Consider the following 25,417-nt stretch of genomic DNA (forward strand, 5'->3'; position numbering starts at 1 on the left):
ATTTTTGGTGTCAGCACATTTTCAAGTTAGCGATCCAGTTAAAGAATGTCCTTTCTTTAAACTAAGAAGAAATGGTTAGTGTCTAGAATGTTCTATTGCTCACATTTAGCACTACTGTAAGTCCACACACACTGCTATAGATGCTATCTGGCCATTAATTGGTTGTTAAAAGTGATAATCATTCCTATAGTAATGGCGCTTGGGTACACTTCTGTACCAACTAATGCTGCAGAAGGTGTGCTTAACCTAAACCAAAGGGCTTTTGAAGCCAAAGGTTGTATTTTAATCCTAATAAACCAATGATCTTTTCTTAATTCTAGTAGTAGTTTTCGATCCCCACTCAACTTAGATGAAAGTTGCTTGATTTGTTTCTTGATGTCTCAGTAAGAGTTAAGAGATTTTATACTTTAATGTCTGTGACTTTTACTGAACAATGCCTAACTCTAGCTTGCAATCTGCTGATTTGTTAGCAGTACTTGACAGATGTACAAATGTGTTCCTAAAGAATTAGTCATACAGACAAGCTTCTTATCACATAAATGGTTGTCTTTTATAAGACAGTGCCATACTTACTTTGTGTGTTTAATCTGCTTGCTGATAAATATGAGGCTCGTATCAATCTTCTCATGTCATTCTCAAAGTTAATTATTTAGAGTTTTTTATTAGATCAATAAAGAATGACAGAAAATGAATTATTTGGATTCGACTGAAAAGTTTTCTTTTGACTTTTTATGGAAATGTTTTTTTCTGGGTTCATTTTACTAGATTACACAGTTAAGTTGAACTAAAAAACACTGTAGTATTAATGCAACATTATCCCAATAGAACAACTAATTAACATCCAATGAAGTGAGTAAAGTGGAATGAACGATAATGTTTACCAGCAACAAGTTCTTGGTTAGCTTCCAAAAAGTAGCTCTGCGTGGCTCACTGTTATTATCTGTGAGCTTTCTTCTTTTTCTCTTTCTCTGAATCAATTCATTTGATGAACTCCCCTTTCGGAGCCCAATTATTGGTAACCATGGAGGCCTGATGAAACCGGTCTGACGACACAAATGTTTCCTGAGAACACAAAGGGCCTTTTGTTTAGCTGATCTCCCAGTCAGTACTGAAAGGCAGATCAGCATGCGAGCCTATTCTGCTAGGCTTACGATGAAAGGGCAAAGGGGTGAGGTGTATTGATAGAACTGTTGGGATGGACATGTCAGGGTCTTACAATGTGTGTGTCTGTGTTTTGGTTTTTGTTACTGTGGCTGGTTTGATGTTTTTCTTTGCTGGTGTCCAAATAACTTATCTTGATTCACTCCCTCCTTCCTGTGTGGAACAAACAAAGAGAAGAAAGAAGTTGTAAAGTCCATTTACTATAGGTTTTATTTAGACTTTCTATGATTTCTACTGTGTGCCTGTTAGCAAAACATAGTCCCATGAAGGAATATTTGTCCCTTTTGACATACTAATAGTAGTTTTTCAGGCCTGATTACTGGCAGATCTATTAGATCAAGTTGAAGTAGGCTAAAAGCAACACATCATGACATAGTCTAAAGAAACTGCTGAGAAACAGAGTTATTGATATTAGTCTGGAACGGGTTACAAAGCCACTTCTAAGGTTTTGGAACTATTATCCTCAAATTGATGAAACTTGGAACAACCTGTGGTCAGTTGTGAACCTTCCCGAGAGTGGTTGGCCTGCCATTATTATGTTGCATTGGCAACGCATTGACAAGGTCACAAAAGAACCCAAAACATTTAAAGAACTGCAGTCTTCACTTGCCTCATTTGATGTCAGTGTTCATGGTTCAGCAACAACAAAGAGACCAAGCAAAAATTGCATTTATGGAAGCATTCCAAGGTTAAAACCACTGCTGACCAATAAGATCACAAAATGACTTTTTCAGATAGGGCCAGGTAGGTATGGATTTTATTCCCCCTTAATACATGAAGTCCCTGCTAGTATTGACTCAGGTTGTAGTACTCTAATATGATTTGTTTGATCATTTGAAACACTGAATTGTATGCCCTCATATTGCTCAAGATAGCAAATGACTCAATAGAGAATAGAGTAAGAAGACAATCCTTACCTGTCATACCTGCCAGGAAATTATGAATTTAACAAACCTGTTTCAGCGTTGAGACTCAGATCAAGGAAAAACAAATGAGAATGTTATATTTATATCTTTGTGTCACAGTCAGAGTGTTGAGTTGGATATTTTTGGATCAAAGCACTGTTTTCTATTTTAGCAATGAAATCTGACATTGCACATAAGATTTTTAGGTGTTTATTAGTCATGAGATACAAGTATAAGATATGAATAAAGGGCTCATAGAAATTAAACAAATCACTTTGGATTTTATCAACCTTATAAGCAGTTTTCTACCATATATTAGGAGTATTACTCCAAACACAGTACTTACATATTATATCTTCTACAGTATAATCTAATATCCTTTTCTGTGTCCCTGTGTGTGCCCCCTCCAGTGTTTCAGCAGCAGGCTGTCCACAGCCCTCTGGAGCAACAGAAGCAGAAACAGAAGCAGGGTAGCAGTGGAGGACCTGTCGCCTGCCAGAACTGTGGAAAGCCCTGCAAAGGGGAGGCACTCCGAGTTCAGAATAAACACTTTCACATTAAGTGTTTCATCTGCAAAGGTATGTAACACCAAATCAGAGCCACAGCCAAGACGTAATGCAGATGCATGAACTGCACAATGAGATGGGATTTTTTTGCAATATTGTGTGTGTTAATGTGCATATTGCAGCACATATCCTGGTCAATAGTCACTCCAAGAATCCTCACAGCATTACTGGAGGCCAGGGTAATGCCAGCAATAGTATCTAGTTAGACACCATGTGGCTGAGATTTAGCGGACTGAATAAAAAAGCATTGGTTTATCGTTTTTCTATGTACTGTGATTGCACATCTACCGTTGAGCAATACAATCATTATTAATGGATTAGTCAAAGCTAACCAGCTGTAGGTGTGAGTGTGAGTGTGTGTGTGTAATTGAGGGGTAGGGTGGGAGTGAGGGGATTTTTTCTTTGTACATATAATCTGGGAGGGTAGCTGCAAGTGTCAGAAACTTGAAATGTGAGCATGTTCCATTTGTGTATATGTGTGTGCTTGTGGGTGGGTGGTGGATGTTTTTCTTTTTTCTTTTCACATGTGACTTTGAGTGTGTATTTTCACCACTCCCAGGCCAGACTCCCAGCTCGATTCTTGTGTCAGACTTGCTGTTGTTGTCAACACACGCTCCGGTTGCTAGGCAATGGTTGGGGTCGCTAAAGTGTCGGCAGCTTCCTGGAGTTTAATCTTACACTGACCAGCAGACTCCCTGTCTGTACATTTACGCCCTGCCATTACCACTACCTCCATCTTTAACTCTGTTATCAGGTGATAAAGTGGCAGTGTTTGCATTGCCATCACAAGATTATAAGTGTACTGCACTCAGTGGTCAGCTTGTTTTTGTTTAACTTAACAGATGATTCCTTTTTATTGCAAGTTGTAGCTTAGATTTAGCATTTAGTTGTAGCATAGTTTTGGCCATTATTGTTGTGTAGACCAACACTGCATATTATGGTGCATGCTACAGACTACTGTATTTATAGCCTGTATGGCACAAAATAGTTAATAAAAAATGTCATCTTTGTGGCTATTAATTTAAAAAGTCTGATTTGTCAATAATGACAGCATCTATTAAGCTGTCACGCTTTACTGATTGAGCTGTTCCTTCATGAAGAGCTTTTATGATTGGCTTGAAAAAAATGAGCAAATTGAGGTGATTCATGCCAAGTATTCAGTGAGTATGCTAATACCAACGCACAACAGTCAGAGGAGCTATGTAAGCGTTCTCTTTACCCCACCCAGAAGTGCTTGGCTGTTCCTCCCATCTATAAATCTAAAGCATGACCGCAGTAATTCAATTTCCAACGAATCTGGCCTGTTAAATGTGCTGATTATCCCTGCATTGTGAGCGCTAGGTGGGGAGTCAGGTTCGGTTAGTTATTAAAACTTCCAGATGTGGAATGATAAGAGTTTGAAACTTTTGAGTATGCCAATAAAATAAACCATAGCAGGCTTAGTGGCAATGGCGCTTTTCAATCCGCAGTTGAAAATTTAACATCAAAGAAAAGAGGAGACACACAAAGGAGTGGTAGCAGCCTAATTCAACAAAGTGTAATGCTCATTAAGATTTTAGGTTTTTCTCTCAGTGCATGCTTCATGGAAGAGAATCATGGCCCCTGATTTTATTACAGTATTATCATCAGTTGCCTTTAGCCTGGGCGTTAGCCAAGAGGTTAACAGTGATCTGAAGCAAGGAAACTTCAAAGCTCAGCTAGCTCTATTTAATATATCAAGATTTCTGCAGGTTTATCATAATATACATAGTCTTAGTAACATATATTCAACATATACAACTCACAGTGTGCTTTCAAGTGACAGCAGTTACTTACTAAAGTGATTAAGACAGTACAAGTACCTTCTAATGAATGCATTTCACTATATTTAGACGGGTTTCAAAGATAAGACATCATCAGTGTAATTTGAAACAAAGAGGAGTGACAATATATAGAAACCAGGTGAGGCCCAAATGCCAATCACAAACAAGAGCTTTCATTACATAAAAGGAAACATCTGCAAAAGCCTAAAAAGGGTTATGAATGAGAAGATAACAAGAACCATGTGGCATCACTCACTGATAGAAACCAACTGACAGCATATAAAAAATATACTTTTTGAGATATCAACATCAAAATATTATTAACAACTGACATAGAAAAAATATAACAACTTCTGGGGACTGCATTAGACTAAAAACAGAAAAATATTAGAAACAAAATAAGAACTGAATTGAAATCTGTGTCTCATATTGGATCTGTCTCTCTCCCCTCAACCTAAGCTGGTGATAGATGCCCCTCCCAATGCCTGAATCTGCTGGAGATTTCTTCTTGTTAAAATTTGTAAGAATTAAACTAAAGTTTTCCCTTCCCATTATCGTCAAGTGCTGGCTGATTGGGGTAGTCTTTTTTTCTGTATTATTATGGAGTCTTTACCACATTGAGGAAACTGTAATTTGTTGCTATATAAATAAATTGAATGCGGTTGGACCAGATACAGTGGGGCAAAAAAGTATTTAGTCAGCCACCGATTGTGCAAGTTCCCCCACTTAAAATGATGACAGAGGTCAGTAATTTGCACCAGAGGTACACTTCAACTGTGAGAGACAGAATGTGAAAAAAAAATCCATGAATTCACATGGTAGGATTTGTAAAGAATTTATTCGTAAATCAGGGTGGAAAATAAGTATTTGGTCAATAACAAAAATACAACTCAATACTTTGTAACATAACCTTTGTTGGCAATAACAGAGGTCAAACGTTTACTATAGGTCTTTACCAGGTTTGCACACACAGTAGCTGGTATTTTGGCCCATTCCTCCATGCAGATCTTCTCAAGAGCAGTGATGTTTTGGGGCTGTCACCGAGCAACACGGACTTTCAACTCCCGCCACAGATTTTCTATGGGGTTGAGGTCTGGAGACTGGCTAGGCCATTCCAGGACTTTCAAATGCTTCTTACGGAGCCACTCCTTTGTTGCCCGGGCTGTGTGTTTTGGATCATTGTCATGTTGGAAGACCCAGCCTCGTTTCATCTTCAAAGTTCTCACTGATGGAAGGAGGTTTTGGCTCAAAATCTCACGATACTTGGCCCCATTCATTCTGTCCTTAACACGGATCAGTCGTCCTGTCCCCTTGGCAGAAAAACAGCCCCATAGCATGATGTTTCCACCCCCATGCTTCACAGTAGGTATGGTGTTCTTGGGATGCAACTCAGTATTCTTCTTCCTCCAAACACGACGAGTTGAGTTTATACCAAAAAGTTCTACTTTGGTTTCATCTGACCACATGACATTCTCCCAATCCTCTGCTGTATCATCCATGTGCTCTCTGGCAAACTTCAGACGGGCCTGGACATGCACTGGCTTCAGCAGCGGAACACGTCTGGCACTGCGGGATTTGATTCCCTGCCGTTGTAGTGTGTTACTGATGGTGACCTTTGTTACTTTGGTCCCAGCTCTCTGCAGGTCATTCACCAGGTCCCCCCGTGTGGTTCTGGGATCTTTGCTCACCGTTCTCATGATCATTTTGACCCCACGGGATGAGATCTTGCGTGGAGCCCCAGATCGAGGGAGATTATCAGTGGTCTTGTATGTCTTCCATTTTCTGATGATTGCTCCCACAGTTGATTTTTTCACACCAAGCTGCTTGCCTATTGTAGATTCACTCTTCCCAGTCTGGTGCAGGTCTACAATTCTTTTCCTGGTGTCCTTCGAAAGCTCTTTGGTCTTGGCCATGGCGGAGTTTGGAGTCTGACTGGTTGAGGCTGTGGACAGGTGTCTTTTATACAGATGATGAGGTCAAACAGGTGCCATTCATACAGGTAACGAGTGGGGGACAGAAAAGCTTCTTACAGAAGACGTTACAGGTCTGTGAGAGCCAGGGATTTTCCTTGTTTGAGGTGACCAAATACTTATTTTCCACCCTGATTTACGAATAAATTCTTTACAAATCCTACCATGTGAATTCATGGATTTTTTTTCACATTCTGTCTCTCACAGTTGAAGTGTACCTCTGGTGCAAATTACTGACCTCTGTCATCATTTTAAGTGGGGGAACTTGCACAATCGGTGGCTGACTAAATACTTTTTTGCCCCACTGTAAGCTAATTTTCTGAAACCCTTCACTGGATTCACGTAGCCCTCCAAGTTGAAGATGAATCATTGAAAATCATATGTGGCATATGTGGGATAAAGTCCCACATAGAACTTTAATTGTCTTAAATATATTTTTAAAGAAAGAAGAGGACTTTGTCTTTCTTATTTTATTATAAACATTTGACAAACATCCCAACCACCCACCCCCTTCATTAGTGATGAGCACTAATTGTTGTTTTTATTGTAGCTTCCAGCAACACCTAAGTGTGTGCTTGAGGAAGTGTGAAGACTGTGGCCTTCTCTGTATATCCTGTTTTGTCTGTGTCTCATATATCTTTAATCTAGCAGTGAGACCCCATCAATAGCAGACAGCTGCAGACAATATGACCTGGCCGAACAGCTCAGACAGACATTTATCCCCTTTCTGTTTTTACTCGCTTGAATGGCCATCACATCATCCAAACAGCATTTGAATGCAGCGGGGAATACTCAAATGTGAAAATATGTGGACACACCCTAAAACACATAAATGAGAAGTGTTAGGAAGTCCGCAGCTAAGAAACAGAGGGAAACTGAACATGTGCAGGAAATTAGTTGATTTTTTTTCGCTTTAAATTATGCCATTCAGTAGCTTCAAAACATTTTTTTCAAACTTTTTCATAGTTCTAGTAAATGTTAAATATATTTCTCCCTTTTTTCTGTATCAAATCTGCAAGAGCTAAGGCCCATTGCAGTTCTTCCTTTTAGGGTCTATTTTACCTCCTGTGTAGTATATAGTTTCCCAGCATATAACTGCGAATTGTCCCAATGTGTGCCAACATGTTCTCATCCCAAAACGTAACATACCGACATTATGTGACAAATCGTCGGTATGTTACGCTTTCGGCGGACAAAATGTCTGCATGTTATTTATTCAGAGACATGAGAACCGTTTGGAATGAACCTAGAGATCTACATTTATTTTACATTCTGATCATCAATCGCTTTGGAAAACACTATGAGATACGGTTAAGGTTATGGTTAAGGTTAGGGTTAGGGCTGAAATACACGGCTGGAGCATGTGTTACCACCACAAATGTCATTCTGTTGGATTCCATCCACAATCTGGAGCGTGTCATAGGGAGGCGGAACTATAAGACACCTCGGGATGTGACAAATTGTTGGTATGTTATGCGCTGGGAATGAGAATGCCCTCAAGTGTGCATTGTGTTGTCGAACACACACAATTTAAATAGTATTAGTCGTATACAACATAGAACTTAGTGAAAGATTAGAATTAGAGAATAAACCAACTGCAGGGCTCGCAAAATTGCTAGCCCGATGTCCCGGAGCTAGCGATATCTCCGGTCGGGCGACGAAAATCTACCTCAGCCCCGCCCGTCGGGTTATCATATAGCTAGCTCTGGGACGTCGGGTTAGCGATTTTGTGAGACCAGGTTTCACTGAACACTTGTATAATGGAAGAAATACACAAACACAACACAAGCAAAGAAATACTTGCTTAAAATACCACAAGAAGATGTAAGGCTGCGTTACCAGCTACTGTGTCACTTGTGTGTTCCAATTAGCAGCGCAAAGAAGACTCGAAAGATACACTGACTTATACATTTTCTGCTCTCTTGGACGGGTGCATCGGAGACTGCCCAACCAGGAGATGACAGATATGTTCCCACTGGGAGTTGAACTTTTGAACTGCTTTTGTTACTGGTTCTGTTCATAACTTTCATGGGCAAAATTCAGCCCAGCAAGTGGTGGAAGGTTTCCTGTTTGGTTATCTCAAGAGCTTGTGTTTCCTTTTTTGGTAATGGCGTAGTCTTTCTGGCTTAATCAAGAAGTGCCCTTCAGATTGTGCTTGATCAGTTTGTAGCCAAGTTTTTAAGGCAAAGTCCTTATTGTGGCAGTCTTAACATGATTAACTCATATGTGATTAATTCTTAAATTCCCATTAAATTCCACAGCTGCTAAGCAAAGAAAAAATGCCCATTGTCTTTTTTTTAACTACTTCCTGTGGCGATTACTACAAAAATAAACTACTTGCTTACCGATATCATTATTTGAATAAATAAACCAAGTCCAAAGTCATTAAGAAGCAGGTTAGAATGGTGTTTCCACTCTGTGTTGTATGCAATTACAGCCTTTACGCAGAGTGTTTTGACATATTTATGGACTGCATTGTTTTTTTTGTACAATTACCTAACCAGTCTGTGCTTCTTCCTGGAAGTAAATAGACGGTGCTGGCCACATGTTAAGGTCCTCGCAGTCCAGTCATTGATGTTATAATAGCAGATGGTTGTGATGTTCTCAGTTGGGTGTTGGCTATTGAATTGTCTCCTTCTTGCAAGCCAACGAACCAGAACATATTTAGGGGAAATGTGTGCGTGTGTGTGCATCAGCTCAATGACCAGCCCAATGGCTGGGGGAGCTGACCTCAAGCACATGTGTATTAGGGGTGCTATTGGGAGGGTGGACGGACGGTGTGGAAGTGTTCACCTTCAAGTAGAAAATAGACCTCCCTCGTCTGTACAGCAAGCATTTAACGTATTCGAATAATCAACCTTGGATTTTCTTTCCCAAGTACAATTCAATTAGCCTGTAAAAAATCAGTGTAAGCAGACTGAAGATGCTATAGTTAAGGTTGTGAAATGGATTGGTATTGACAACGATCCCACCCCACACGTGTGCATGAAGCGCCTTGAGGCAACAGTTGTTGTGATTTGGTGCTATATATAAATAAAGTTGAATTGAGTGGTGATTCATTGTAAAACACAAGCTGCAGTCAGGGTCTTACATTTATAGCAGAGAGCACATGCCACATGTATATTTAACCCTGATCACACACAAAGAGTCAAGGTTACCTTCTTGTAACGACACAGCATGTCAGTATATAGGGTCTCTGAGGATGAAGGATGTTATAAAGATAGAACATCTTAATGTTTTTTGGAAAAACACACACACAAAATCCCAAAACAGTACTTGGATACCTTACTTGTGAACATTTGAAAACTGATTTTCTTGAAACTGGTCTTAATTCAAACTGTAAGAAATATTGTGGGTGAATGCAATAAGTGGATGCAATCTTGAATGAAAGCTATCTTTTCTGTTACTATTTTGAGCTTCATTGAAATAAGACAAACCACAAATTAGCAAAAAAATTACAGGTCTTGTAAGCTTAGTGTTTTCAATGTTAGTTTACCGATTGCTGAAAAGTTTATGAGTATATCCAGAACACATAAGAGAAGGGTTGCAGCCAATCTGGAGCTCCACAGTAGGCAGAAACATGTGACCTGAATAGATACAGTGGAAATCGCGCAAGTGCATCATAAAGGCTAGGACAGAGTCATTCATATAGACGCTGCATATGCTGCATGGCAGCTATCTTGGGTTCGAATCCAACCCATGGCCCTTTGCCGCCTGTGTTTCCTGCTCTCACTCCCTCAGCTTTCCTGTCATTTTTCAATTTACCCTTTCAAATAAAGCTGTAAAAATCCCAAAAAACCCCAACATGGAACCCTAACCATACTGTGTGTGGAGGTCATATGTTTCTGCTTACTGTGGAGGTCCACACCTGTTATTGCCACTGTGGAGCTCCATAGTGGCTGCAGCCAGGTGCTCTTGACACATAAAGGAACAATAGCATGTTAGCTTTGTTTGTTTTTCCTTTGAGAAAAATATCTGCCTTCTTAGCTGCACTATATACAGCTAAATTTTATGGCAGCTGTTAACTCTTTCTTTTATCTTTTACTTTGTGGCATGCAGTTTAGCTTAGCTTTTTGTACTTAATTAGGAGGCGGCTGTTGCTAGCCGGTGAACCAAAACAGTGGGGAGTTGGGCTGAACAACTAAACGATGAGCCAACAAAGGTTAAGGTTAAAGTTGCCTTACAAAACTGTAAAATATGTAAAGATTTAAACAATCGCTTTGTTCATTCAGTGGGCTGGTTTCAGTCATTCTGCAAATGTAAAATGGTAAATGGCATGTATTTGTATAGCGCTTTACTTAGTCCCTAAGGACCCCAAAGCGCTTTACACTACATTCAGTCATTCACCCATTCACACACATACAAAATGTACTGTTTATAAGATTGGGGAAACCTGCAGTCAGCTGAGACCGAAGAAGTCCATAGGATGAGTGACGTTTCTCCCACTGAAAACACTATGTCCAGATGAACAGAATCAACTTTGGAGATAAGCAGAATGTTATTTCATATCTATATCAGCAATGCAGCTTCAAATCAGAAGTGAGTCCAAAAAAAAAAAAAAAGAGCACAATCTGATTAGCGAGTCAGTTAGCCATTGCTAGTCTTTTATTTCGTTGTGTCAAAATTAAATATATTTAGGACATTTTTAATATTTTTAGTAGGATATTTTTTAGGATACCCAGCATTATTTTTGAAATCTGTTACTTTTCTCTCTCACTAGACCTCATTTGTACACGAGAAAACAGATGCACCATATTTTATTTATGGACCACAACAGGGTAAGTTGGTTGTACATCCATCCATTCCGTTCGAGGAAAAGCTAAACAGACCTCATTTAGCATGAAGGAAGCACATTCACAACACACTGAATTCCTCTCAAGTCATTTGGAGTTATGCAAGTGCCTTCACTGTGCATGAGATAAGCCTTCAGAGACAGAAACAGTCTTGTTTTTGTAAAGTAATATCTGCCAGCCAGAAGACATTGTAAGCATCTTTCTACTGTAGTGTAACCCGTAAACCTACATCACGCTGACATATTGAGAGCAGATAGCTTTCTTGATGTTGTTATTGCTTCTAATTATGACATAGATATTCCATGCTTATGGTGTGTGGTGCGTCAGAGAATTAAAAGGATTAATGTGTGTAGCCCGAGCTAAGAAGTTGAAAACCTCTTGTATTTGTTGCAGTTTTTTGTTTTTGCAGTTCAGCGCCCGGACATGTTCTGTTCTTATCAGCTGAGTCTCAGGACAACGTGTCTAATAAGATGCATCGTGATCTCGTCTTCTTTGGTCCGAGTCCAGTGAAAACACCCACAAACTCACCTTCTGTTGTCATGGAGATTAGATGATTCTAAAATGACACCATTTTTGTTCTTCTGAGTTCAGAGTTCAGAGTTCAAGGCTAATTCTGACACGTTCATGTGGCTGTTAACATTTTCTTGTTTTTTTTTACATTTTTGGTCACATCAATTAAAACAACAGTTTTTCTTTAACTCCATGGAAAAAGATGGAAAGCATTTCTGTATTACTTTATAAAGAGTTACAGTTTTACCAAGTACACCACTGATGTTAGAATTCTAAATGTGGACAAATCAGTTTACTGATTTTTATTTCCATGTCTACTGAGTTTATTCAACTTTATCTGGCTTTCAACATATGCCCCACCCACTGCATTTGTAATACACATTCCAGTTTGCAATGAGACGGTATGTCATGTAGTCAGGCAAAAACCTTTTGATCTGCATTAGAGGCAAGTTTACAGTAACTTTGAGTAATCTGCAATATATGAACTATGTTACTCTGCTTCCCATTAAACAAATAACATACAACGATTTAGTGTGCTGTCACCTTTAATGTTTTGTGGAACAGTTATCAATGAAGGATGAGCTCATAAAGACTCAAGTGTTGAGCTGCTTAAGCAAATAAGTTATGATACAGAGAGGAGAAAAGCCTGTGTGCCAACTGGCAGTGTAGGTATTAATATACAGGGATTGAAAGATGAGCTGATGGGAAACAGCATTTAGGGCTGAGTGAGGACTAGGGATGGGTATCGTTTAGGTTTTATCCGATACCGGTGCCAAACCGGTACTTTTGAAACGGTGCCGGTGCTTAAACGGTGCTCAAACCGGTGCTTAAAGAATGGAGAACACAAAATTGGTCCAAAAACCTCTCATGTTCAGCTGTTTTTTTTGTAAAAAGATAACAATGTTAGCCTTTTCTGCAGCTATGGGGCATATATGGTATCATTCTTGGCTGGAAGCAGGGTTTAAACAATGGAAAAGACACAAATTTGTCCAAAAACCTCTCATGTTTAGCTGTTTTCCACTTTTTCTTTGGTAATTTTAGCCTTTTTGGCCAGGGTGAAGGGAGTATCTGCCATCAAACAAGAAGACAGCTGCATGTAGCTATGATGATGTTTGCTAGTTCACCTTACATGAATTAATTTAATAACGTGGTTAGCCTACTCAACGTAAATTATACACGAACAATATTAAGCTACTCACGCAGAGAAGAACGGCTGCTGCTGCCATCATCATCCGTCATCATTTCTGCTACACTGGCAGGGCTAGGGGCCAGGACTGTACTCTTTGGGTTTTTGGGGGATGCTGCAAACTCCGGGTCCGATAACAGGCACCACACCCGCAGTAGATGCGCTCGGTGTGAGGTCTCGCAGCAAGCTATCAAATACAGCGCATTTCTCGGCTTTTAAAAAAAATGCTATGCGTCGCCAGGTGTTTCATCGGATTTGAGGTGTTACCTCCTTTGACAGTATCACAGTATCAACTTAAAGCACTTGTTGCAGACTGCTGAGTTTGCATATTTTGCTGTGAAGTACAGCCAGACTTTTGACCGCTTCGCCTTGGGCATTTTTAATCTGTAGCTCTGCTCTAAAAGAACGTACGTACCTGGACCCGCCTACTATCCTCGGAAACCTAAAATTATTGGCTAGAATCTAAAGTGTATCACAGCTCAGAAAAAAAAACACCGAAATAAAGCACCGAAAAGTGCGCTGCTTTTTGGTCTGGTTACTACCGTTTATGACAGAACCGGTGCCATCATGGCACCGGATACCGGTACCCATCCCTAGTGAGGACGTCTGTTTCTCTATACGTTTCTGCCCACTATGTCTCTTTCTATGTTGCTCAATAGCAAAGCTGTTTTCTTGTTTTATTTTCTCTGACAGTCTCAAGTCTGTCAGTCTAAAGTCTTACTTCAAGACTTATGTCATTTGAAACAATTCTGAATCAAGCCTCATGTGTATTAAAGAACATTTACATTAAGTCTAAAAGATTCTGAGTTCCAAAACCTTAAATGTCTCATAGAAGTCCACATCATTTCTGAAGACTCAAGTCCAAAGTCTTTTAAAAGCAGTCTTAAGTCATTTATAAACAGTCTCTTAGCTGTTCTTTCCCAATTTAACTGAATTTAACTGAATCACAGGAAACCTGTTCTAAATCCTAATTTTCGTAGAATTACTTGAGTCCTATCACTAGTTCTTTTGACCTTTTGTCCTTTTGGTGTTGGACGAAAAGGACAAAAGCGCCTTGTGTAGTGTCTTTGTGGGCCCTTGGCTTCCAAATTTTATACTGACTGTCTCAGAGCATTTCAAAAGAGGCTTTGCTGAATTATTGTTTCTGTGGTTATATTTTATTCCTCGAAACATGACTCCACCTATCCATCCACTCAGAGTTACCATGTAGTGGTGTTTATTCCATCAAAACTGAGCATTATCTCATTGTAGACAGGTTGCCAAATTTCTGAACCGGATGAAAGGAAATTGATTGCAGCTGCTGGAAAAGTTTGTCTTCCTGCGAAAACATTCCTGCTTGTATTGTTGTTTTATTAGCACATCATAAGCCCTGGTAGAGCTTGATGAAAAAAAGAGAAATTGTGCAAATGCTACACAAAAGTTATCAAACATATCATTCAGAATCAGAATCACAGTAAAATGTTGTAGTTTTAGTTTAATGTATGTCAGTGAAGAAAATTATTGCTGAACCCAGTGGGGTAAATCTCCTTTCAAGCTCCTTCCCCAGGCCTGGTTCCAGAGTGGGACCCTGGTATCCCTGTTCCTGGGTCCCTTGATATTTACGTAGAGGGTCATGTGAAAAAGTCTTCTTTTGTTTTGTTTTTTTTGACAAAGTTGCCTTGAGAGACCCTACAAAAAGCCCCTAGTAGCACTTGGACACACCTCTACCACACTAAGGTGGCGATTTACAGAGGATACTGTTTTCTTTTTGTTAATGTTTTTAAAAAGCAAAATGAATGCAGACATTTTTTGTTTAATATGTTTATTTTGATTAAATTTATGTGATAACAATAAAAAACATATACTGATTTGAGCACATGAGGGATGCTGGTCATTAACCAGTTAATGACAGAAACTTAGGCTTGGTTAAATTTACTGGTTTGACCTGTCTACCAGTGAAATGGATCTTAATTACCACTGGAAAAACTCATCAACACTGTTTTTATGCAAGCTTGCTGACACACACCTTCCAATGTTCATGCAAGAATGTGTGTGAATTTGTGCTAAGAGCATGCGCTAGAGACACTACATGCACAAAAGCACAGCCATGAATACTCATGCAATGAAGCTCCTGGTTCACAGTTTTTGTGCTGATGTTAAGAGCAGAAGAAGTTATTAAGTCAGCAGAGCATTAGCTATTTCTCATCCACTATGTCCCTCTGTACTCAGCAACATCACTCTACAACTTTACGTGGTCTGCCACTTGGTTCTTAAAAGCTTTCACTTTGCATCAATACAGCTTACAATTGATGATGGAATATCCGGGAGGGAAGAAATTTCACAAACTGACTTGCTATTATAGTGCCACACTCGAGTTCAGTGAGCTCTTTAGTACCAAACATTCTTTCACATTCTTTTGTAAAGGCAGGCTGCATGGATAGGTGCTTGATGTTATACACTTGTTGCAATGGAATATACAAAACACCTTAATTCAAAGATAAAGAGGTGTGGCACTTTTGTCCATATAATGAACTTTTGGACATCATGCAAGTTTAAGTGTGTGTAAAGGTTCACTGAGCAGTGTTCAGGCATGACACAAAGCAGCACAAACTTCTATCATGTGTCTTTCCTGTTGTTTTTTCCAGAAAGGGGGGAAAGGCAGGAGGGGTTTTGTTTTTGCTAATGGAGAGGAAAAATAAAGCAAAGCTTTCCCTCAGGACATAGCAGCTCTGTGATGTCATATGGTTGCTATGTTTGCTGTGTGTAATCAGGGTGAGATCCTGTCATGTTTTGTTCAAAGGCAGACAAACAGACACGGTTCATTATTTGCACGCGGGCTAATAACACACCCATGCTCACGTGACCCTACTGAAGAAAACAATCAGACGTGTCAAACTGGCTCTGCGTACCACAATACCGTGTCTTTCTTTTACTTTAAACTCTGTGGATTTTTCTGACTTTGTTTTATAAAAGTAATATAAAAGAGATTAATTATAAAAGTATAGAAGTGGCTGTTTAGATTTAGATTAAAACCTCATCTCTTAAACTAACTTGTGGAGTTCCCATTCTAATGGTGCATGCAGATTTGTCTTTGAACATAGAGCATACATTTTGAAGACTTTGTGTTGCATCCACTACCAGTTTGGCATGATTTTGTTTTTTTGTTTTTTATGCGCCCTAATTTCATTGCTGGGTTGTTCACAGGTTGTGAATCAGCTGATTGGTGGGTGTGTTGCATGTGACTGATGTGTATTTTCCCAGTCAGGTGTTTTTTTTAAAGTTCATTCCCCTACTTTTTTTTCTCCACATTTCTTGTATTTCTAGGGTGTAGCATTTAATAAAGTGGATGCCTAACAGGTTTCTGATATGTTGTTTTAGATCTCTGAAAAATGCAAATTCATTCATTATCATCCAAAGTTTCCACGGTTGTTTATTTTGGCCTTTTGTGGAGCTGTTACTAACTGAGGTTAAGTTATTTTTAAATAAATAGCCAAGGGATAAAAAGGCAATATCTTCTGCCTCTTTCACTGTGAGCAATAAAATTATATATAATTCATTCGTTTTTTTTTATATCTTTGTTTTGTTTACTATACAGTCCTATGTCTGTTGAATTAAACCTATACACTATATATTCATTTGGCTTGCTTTTAAAAACTGATAATTAAGGAAAAAAGGGAGAACAAATTCTGATGTCTGCTTCTTTTCCCTTTTTTTATCCATTTGGTTATTTCCTAATTCCCTTTTACATGTTTCTTTTCTCTTGGCTATAACCTCTGACTATTTGTTCCTCTCTCTTTTTCCAGTATGTGGCTGTGAGCTGGCCCAGGGAGGATTCTTTGTGCGGCAGGGTGAATACATCTGTACTCTGGACTACCAGCGGCTGTATGGAACTCGCTGCTTCAGCTGCCAGGACTTCATCGAAGGGGAGGTTGTGTCCGCGCTGGGCAAGACCTACCACCCACGCTGCTTTGTTTGCACCTCATGCAAGTAAGAAATTAGCATGTGGAGTAGAATCCAAATAACAGATTTCATTTTTTACTTTAACATGGCTTTGAGAGCAGCTTATTCATTAAGCACATAAAGTCACTGCCATTAATATACTGTGACCTTCTAAGCACCACTGAGCCATGTGTCAATAAACTGGGCCTGCCGCACTTAAAAAAGGAACTTTGCAGTTCTGCTGACTTTCATGACATTAACAGAAAACTGACAAAAGCAACCAAATTTTAGAGACTTTGCAACTGAGATGTGTTTTTGAAAGCATACAATAACGTGAAAAGGTGTCCTGCACATTCTGGTGCATCATCAGAGGCCTTGACTTAACATAAGCAAAGTCATTTGACCAGAACAGTTTATATAAAAATGGTGCTTTAAAAACATTCAATCAAATACTTCTTAAGGATTTGTTGTTTTAAGCGTTGGATGTAGGTGACAAGTGGATAATGAGTTAGCGCTTAAGTCAAAGGCAGTGACGAACTAGGTTTTGCTAGGTTTAGTATAAGGATTTGTGGTGATTAAACTTTAAGACGCTTAAGATTGCATGAACTGCAATGAGTGTCCTTCCAAGCATTTCAGTGCATGTGTATGTCCCTCTCCCCAAGTAAGGGACAAGTCAGTCTAGGGAAACAAAGATTGTTTTTTAGCAAAAACATGAGAATAGTTCAACCAAATGACTAAAGAATCTGTAATGTTGTGAATAGCAAGCGCAGATGTGGAGTTTGCTAAGGAAGAGATGGATGGACATGTTTATACACAGACAGGTTTTTTCTTAGTTTTCAAACCCAAAACAAATACAAATTGATAAAGAGTGAAGACCGTCAACCTTTAATGTGAGGAATTATTAATGTACTCAGCACAATACAGTATGCAGTAACAAGACTGTTTAACATATTTCTTTCTTCAGTGTTGCAGTTTTAAGTTATTTAATTGCTTCTTAGCTTTCAGTTGATTAAAGGTTCTACAATATCTTATAATTTGACAGGGACAAGTGCTATTCATTTCTTAGTGGTGATGAGTGAATACAACCGGTAGTTTCTTTTTGCTAGCATATAAAGGATTGGTTTGATAGCAGTCGCTGGGTTGACCAATATGCAGAACAAGAGGAAAGTCCAAGTAACTCGTTGAAAATCTAAGACGTAGAACTGTAAGTTTATTTCCCATTTGGGAAGGCCTCTTGGTGTCATTTCTAAACATCTGTAAATTCTGATCCTTGGCTCAATTCATTTCAACTGGTTACAAGTACAAGTTATTTGTATATGTCCACACTTTGCCAAAAATCTAGAAGAAAACCCAAAACTGTTTCCTGAAATGAGAGGAAATTAGTTAGGGTGTTCAGGTACAACCCAAGGCTCAAGCCTGCCAAGAACTGGAACACACTGGTGTTGAACAGTTCAGAGAAATCATTAAAAGCTCCAAATTGCCATGACATTCATGCACATGATGAATATATGACACACATATTTAGGTCAGTCCCACCCTTTTGAAAATACTTACCTTTTTACATACTCTTAAGGTAAGAGGACTTTTTCCCCCATTATGTTGGTAATGGGGAAAACCACAACCAATACAGTCTTCGTTCTCACAATATCATACAATTGATTGTCCCAAAAATCAGAACAGAATTGGGGAAAAAGGCTTTTAAAACGCTGCCCCTGCTTCCTGGAATAATCTGCAGAAGGAAATGAAATGATCAGAATTGGTTACCTTGGGAGAGTTTAAGTCTGTCTTAAAGGAATGAGAGAATAACTCTTTTACTCAGTGTGATTGTTTTTAATGTACTTTTAATTTGATCTGTTATTGTATATTTTACACATGTTGGTATGGGATATTGTATTTTTTTTAAATGCTAAATACTTACATGGTATATGTATTTTGACTTTTGTTGCCATGATGCCAGGTCTCTCTTGGAAATGAGATTTTTAATCTCAATGAGATTTTTTTTTACCTGGATAAATAAAGGACTAATAAAAAAAATGTTTAGCCCTACAAATCCACCGTACCTACAGGTCAACTACTTTTAAATCTTATTTACTGGAGAAATATTGTGTTTCAGAATTCCACTCTCCCATTATAAAGAGAACTCAAAATCAAACATCTCATGAGTATGTTTTGCACATCTCTCTTGGTGTCATTTACAAGCACATAAAGCTATAATAGACATACATGTATAAATATAGGACACACGTGTCACTGCACACCAAACAGTTGCACTCACCTTTTTCAATCTATGTGCATGCGTCTCCTGTATAGTGTGTCTGTGTGAGAGTGTTGTTTTCCAGGCCCTGAAAGGTAATGGAAGCCTCTCGCAGGCAGGAATTTTAAGTGTGTGGTCAGTCAGTGCAGCCGCTTTGCCCATTCCCACAGCTAGTGTAAAGTGTCTTTTGAGCTGGGGGTTGGTTTTCTGTGTTTGTGTGTGTGTGTGTGTGTGTGTGTGTGTTCATCCTATCATACTTTGGTCATCCTGTTGCTGAACCTGAGATCAGAATGTTCCAGTGTGGTATTTGGAGTTCCCTTACAACAAATGGTGCCTTTGTGATAGTAAATCACACGGGCCTTTTGTGAGCAATATAAAAATGAGGCTAATAGGACAAGTGCTGCTTGAAATGAGACATCATATTGTGATTAGTATATTTTTCGCTGTGTCAATCATCAGTTATTTAGTAATCTAGCTGTTTTTCATTTTGCTGTCTGGATTTTCTTTATGTGTCTGTGTCTCTCCACATGCAATGTATCTGTACACACACAAGCATATATTTGTTTATGTTTACATACGTAGAAAAACCCAATAATCATATGAGCAAGCTCTTTGGCGACAGTGGGAAGGAAAAACGGACCGGATGCTGCTGCGATCGGATGGAAGACAGGACAAAAGACCTGTTGTGGAAGATGCTTAATGCATAATTCATATAAAAGAGTCATGAGAATTATTAAAATTATTAAATCCTTTGACTAAAAAGGTAGTCTCACTGAGACCTAGCCTTTTTTTAAGTGAGACAGATGCAAAAATTGTGATAGACAGCTACATAAGAAAAAGACACATAATACATGATCACAAATTAAGAAGAACATGTGCAAGAGTAGCTGCAGACAGAGAAATACAACTGTTTAAAAGTTTAATGTGGGCAGCTAAGTGTTTATATTCGAGTTTTTCCAAGGTGAGTGTGAACAGGAGGTGCAGCTAATGTTAAAATAATGTCCTGCAGTCTGGTATTGTAAGCAGGTAGTCTTTGCATCTTGTTAATAAAACTATAAAATGCTACTCTCCTGTTCAAACATATAATGGTGAGTAAAAAAAGCATTGCTGGTGTGTATGAATGGCAGTTAAAATTACATATGAGTCAAAACCATTTACAAATAGTGTCACTAAAATAGTGTATTTTAGTATTTTAGACAGTAACCTGCTAACAATAAAGTGATAAAATGATATTTGTGTAATATTTTAACATAAACATGGTAATATGATGACATTAATGCAGTAATAAACCAATAGTAATGAGGGAAAATGGGTTGATGGGTTTCAGATTTTATGCTTCCATCAACCTAATACCAAGAATTAAACTGTAAGCAAGACTTCAGGTTTGAAGACATAACTTTTTGTCTATTTATGCATGAGTCATCTTTAATCTCAGCCACTCACAGTCTGCCAGGATGTCTTCCTTCCTCAGTAGCTGGCTGTGTCAGTGTGACAGCAGCTCCTAATATCACATTTCAGAGCTGTAGGAAGCTGCACGTGGCAGCAAGTCAGAGCCCAGCTCTGCCAAGGATCCATCATTCCTTCTGCGTTTGACTCGATGACGGCAGCTGTTTGTGAAGCAGACTGCACAAACAGCCAGCAGACATTAACATTGTTTCATTGTCATTGCAATAACTGTTTAGCTGTATAATGGCATTTGTCTTTGGCTTGTAAGTGAAGCCAGTGTCCGTGTTGCACCTCTTTCATTTCCTACTAGATATTACAAACAAGAAAAAGTAGAAATTTAAAGATTTGAACACGAGATGTCAAAACAAAGATCTCCATCCAAAACCAATGCACCTACAGCCCACTGTTACAGGTTTTGGGCTTCTGGTGTCTTTCCAGCACATGCTTAAACATGACTGCAGGGATTTATCCACATTCAGACACATCAGCATTAGTGGGATTCAAGGCTGTCGTTTAGGTGATAAGTCCTGGTACTCAGTCACTGTTCCAGTTTATCCTGTAGGTGTTGGATAGTGCTCCTAAAAAGAACCCAAGTGCACTTCAGCTTGAGGTCATGAACAGATATCCCGTCATTCTCCTTTAGGATGTTTTGGTAGACAGCAGAATCTAATTTAATTCTATTTATGCGGCACCAAATCACAACAACATGCACCTCAAAGTGCTTTATATTGCAAGGTAGTCCCTACAATAATACATACAGAAAAAAAGCCAACAGTCATATCAGCCCCTATGGACGAGCACTTTGGTGACAGTGGGAAGGAAAAACTCCCTTTTAACAGGAAGAAACCTCCAGCAGAACCAGGCTCAGGGAGGGGCGGGGCCATCTGCTGCGACCGGTTGGGGTGAGAGAAGGAAGACAGAACAAAAGACATGCTGTGGAAGAGAGACAGAGATTAATAACAAGTGTGATTAAATGCAGAGAGGTCTACAATTCATGAATTCATGGTTCCATTTATCACAACAAGTCTTTCAGGTCCTGAGGCAGCAAAACAGCTGCCAGACCATCACACTACTAGCACCATATTTTACTGTTGGAATGATGTTCCTTTCCTGAAATGCTGTTACTTTTACACCAGATGTAATGGGACACACACTTTCCAAAAAGTTAAACTTTTGTCTCGTCATTTGAGTATTTTCCCAAAAGTCTTGGGGATCATCGAGATGCTTTCTGGCAAAACTGCGACGAGCTTTTAGGTTCCTTTTGCTCAGCAGTGGTTTTCGTCTTGAAACCATTTTTGCCCAGTCTCTTTCCTATGGTGGAGTCATGAACACTGACCTTAACTGAGGAAAGTGAGGCCTGCAGTTCTTTGGATGTTGTTCTGGATGAGTCGTCACTGCACTCCTGGGGTAATTTTAGTCAGCCGGTCACTCCTGGGAACGTTCACCATTGTTCCATGTTTTCGCCATTTGTAGATAATGGAGTCCCACAGCTTTAGAAATGGCTTTATAACCTTTTCCAGCATGAGAGATCGCAATTATTTTGTTTCTCATTTGTTCTTAAATTCCCTTGGATTACTGCATGATGACTGGGATTTGAGGATCTCCACTTTGTCAGGCAGAACCTATTTAAGTAAATAGTGGCAAAGAAAATACAGCAGGTTTTTAGAGACTTAAGTCTCAAGTCTCTAAATATATGCGTTAACGACTGAACCTGATGTAAATAACCAATAAAAATATCCAACAACAGCTGACTAGGTTAATATATAAACAATTCTTTTGAAAGATTTAGGTTTTTCTTTTAACGGCTATTAAACCAGTTTTACATCAGTCTTCAGGGGATTGCATTTAGGCATAATAGCAGAGAAGAGTAAATAAATACATTAAGTTATATCAGAACATGTAACAATAATTAGTTGAGTATCTGGTGAATTGTCAAACATATTTTGAGTAGTAGGCTTAGAGCTTGGGCTTATGACCTCAGCATTTCTAACTTTCTAGAGCGCTCTCTGGCATTTCTTGTGAAAGATATGATGACAGATCCTCCTTACAGGTGAGAGTCATCAGCATAAAAATACTTTCAGGGGTTGGAGGATATTACTAATTGGTCTGTAGGGCCTTCTGAGGAGCCTTTTATGCACCCTGATGGACCAACTTTTATTTCAGAGTAGAACAAACTGTAATGTGTCTGTCAAACCCCTCTGATCATCTACTGTTTTTCTCTTTGTTTGTAGACAGCCATTTCCAGCCGGTGACCGAGTGACATTTAATGGGAAAGAGTGTATCTGCCAAAAGTGTACCCAGCCTCTTCCCGCCAACAGCCCTGCACCCATACAGGCTGTCCACAGTCAGTGCTTTTGTCCTCTGTTTGCCTGTTTGAAAGCATAACTCATGCCATAAGTAAACTTCGGATTGTTTGTTCCTTCACTTAAATTGGCACTTTCCTAAATTGTGTTTTCCTCATAGAAAACAAAATGTCCAAAATTTCTTTTGCCCTTTAACTCAGTTAAATCAAAGAACTTTTCCACTAAAAGAAAGCAAACTCTAGTGTCATTTTCCATTAAATTTGACCTAGTCTTTGTTATTTTGTTCTCTGTACAGACTGCTGCGGCTGTGGAAAGGAATTTAAGAATGAACAGTCACTTGTGGCACTGGACAAGCACTGGCACCTGGGCTGCTTCAAGTGTAAAGTCTGCAACAAGGTGCTCAATGCCGAGTACATCAGCAAGTACGTCTGGCTGAATATACTTTCATTATCATAATACTTCATTAACGCTGTTATTTAGATGTATATTTAATATAGATGCTTGCGCCTGTCTCTAACCTGCTTGTTTGTCTTGTGTCATTCTTACAGGGACGGGATCCCCTACTGTGAAATGGACTACCACGCCATGTTTGGCATCCAGTGTGAGAGCTGTAAGAAGTACATTACAGGGAAAGTCCTTGAGGTACGGCACTGCTGGCTTCCATTAAGAACAAAACCTTTTTTAGCTGTTAGCATGTAGCATGTGGTTCAACTTACTTGTTGTCTACTCTATATGAACATGTATGGGGAGAAGAATAATGGAATTACAGTAAATATAAATGCACAAAAGGAATAACTGTTGAAAACACTGAATAATCTGAATCGATAATCCCACTTAATCCAAGAATGTTGGTTCAGTTTATTCAGTGTTTAGTTTACACAGTAGTTAAATCATCAGTAAGGTGGTATTTCTAGGACAGCTATAGGAAGTTAAACCTCAGACTTGGCCATTCCTTCTCTTGGCCAACCATACAGCACTGATGTGCTGATAACCTTTATTTTTTAAAATCAGATTGCTTGCAGTATTTTTTCCTACTTTGTTCAACCGCTTCTTGTCTAATTCTCAGTGACCCGACAATTAATTTATTAAATAAGCTTGTTCCTTCTAAGAGCTGCATTATTAGATTACACTGTTGACAGTCAGAGAGCATTATACTTAGTGCAAGAGGCTTCTAGTTGACAGTACAACTTAATCACAACTGCCATCTAAATGAATGATATCAGTGTTTGTATACCAGTGTGAACTGCAGGATATGGTTCTGCAGGTCATTGTAGTGATGTTTCTGTTGGGTAGTTTAAATGTTCTGTCATAGGGCACATATTTAAGATAAAGTTCAGTATGAGACAGTGAACCTGTGCACAAGCTAAAGAATTATTAATAGAAAGTCATCATTAAATGGCTTACTTAGACTGGTTTTCAATTCAGATCAATTTAATTCATTCATCCATCTTCTTCCGCTTATCCGGGGCCAGGTCGCAGGGGCAGCATCCTAAGCAGAGAAGCCTCCCTCTTCCCGGCCACTTCCTCCAGCTTGTCTGGGGGAACACCAAGGCGTTCCCAGGCCAGCCAAGAGATATTATCTCTCCAGTGTGTCCTTGATCTGCCTCCTCACCTCAACTGGCTCCTTTTGAGCCAGTTGAGGTGAGGAGGCAGATCAAGCAGCGGCTCTACTCTGAGCCCCTCCCAAATGGCTGAACTCCTCATAGGGAAAGGCCAGTCACCCTTTGGAGGAAGCTCATTTACCCGCAGAATTCAGTGAAAGAGGCTACAGAAAAACACAGCGAGTTGCATTTTACATGTTTCTCATGCTCATATTTCCACTTAACTGATTCCAGGACTGACCTCATTTCCCCAAAGAGACCATTAAAAATTCATCATATTTGCAAATGCAAATACATTACCTCTTGTCATGGGGGTTTACAGTAACACCACATACCTTAAAACAGCCAAAGGTATTTTGTGTGTTAGTTTTCTTGTAATTGCTGGTGTTTACTGAGCATACAGTTTACTGAGCATATAGTTGTTAAGGGTGCGTCTCTTTCCAGGAAACATATACTTAATATCCAGGTTGAACTGCACGTAGTCTAAAGTGAAGTGCTGCTTTTGTGGTTCCATAACAAGTTTCATAACTCCAGCAAAAACAAACATCCATATCGGAATAAAATGTTTGCCAAAGCTTAGACTTCTGATTGTTGCATGAAAACTACAGGGAATCTCTGGGGTGATATGATGTAACACAAGTTAATGACATTGCAACAGCAGATGCAGATGGTGCGTGCGTTGATAAGTGCTGAAGGAATGATTCCCATTCTGGAAGAAGGAACACGGCAATAACAAATAAAAGAAGAGTGGCAGAGAATCACGCAGCAGGGATCTGCTCTGTTGTTGAATATTCAGTGCAGTCTGACTGAGTCTCATGTTTTAGAAATGGAGCTATAGCACAGATTGCACACTGTCACCTACCTCTCACCTCAGTGTTCTCAAATGATCCCTTTCTTTGACAGAAACCATTGGTTCATCTTCATCGGTGAGCGTGATGACGCAGCGCATGTTTTAAAGTGTGTCATCAGATATGAGGGACAGAACAATGGCATTTGTGACAC

At 39.2% G+C, this 25,417-nt stretch overlaps 1 protein-coding gene across 11 annotated transcripts in view; it reads left to right on the forward strand.

Annotated features, from left to right (window-relative positions):
• Positions 1-25,417, forward strand: part of ablim2 (actin binding LIM protein family, member 2) — a 92,696-nt gene that overhangs the window by 31,073 nt on the left and 36,206 nt on the right. For all 11 annotated transcript variants that reach the window (XM_085155424.1, XM_085155434.1, XM_085155425.1 and 8 more), the window contains exons 2-6: positions 2,477-2,644; positions 16,676-16,859; positions 22,743-22,855; positions 23,110-23,236; positions 23,363-23,456. In XM_085155424.1, the coding sequence (XP_085011550.1) occupies positions 2,477-2,644; positions 16,676-16,859; positions 22,743-22,855; positions 23,110-23,236; positions 23,363-23,456 (686 nt within the window). The remainder of the gene's footprint in view (positions 1-2,476; positions 2,645-16,675; positions 16,860-22,742; positions 22,856-23,109; positions 23,237-23,362; positions 23,457-25,417) is intronic.

This window comes from Neolamprologus multifasciatus, chromosome 3 (genome assembly GCF_963576455.1).
Source record: "Neolamprologus multifasciatus chromosome 3, fNeoMul1.2, whole genome shotgun sequence".
In the NCBI taxonomy this organism is placed as follows: Eukaryota; Metazoa; Chordata; class Actinopteri; order Cichliformes; family Cichlidae; genus Neolamprologus; species Neolamprologus multifasciatus.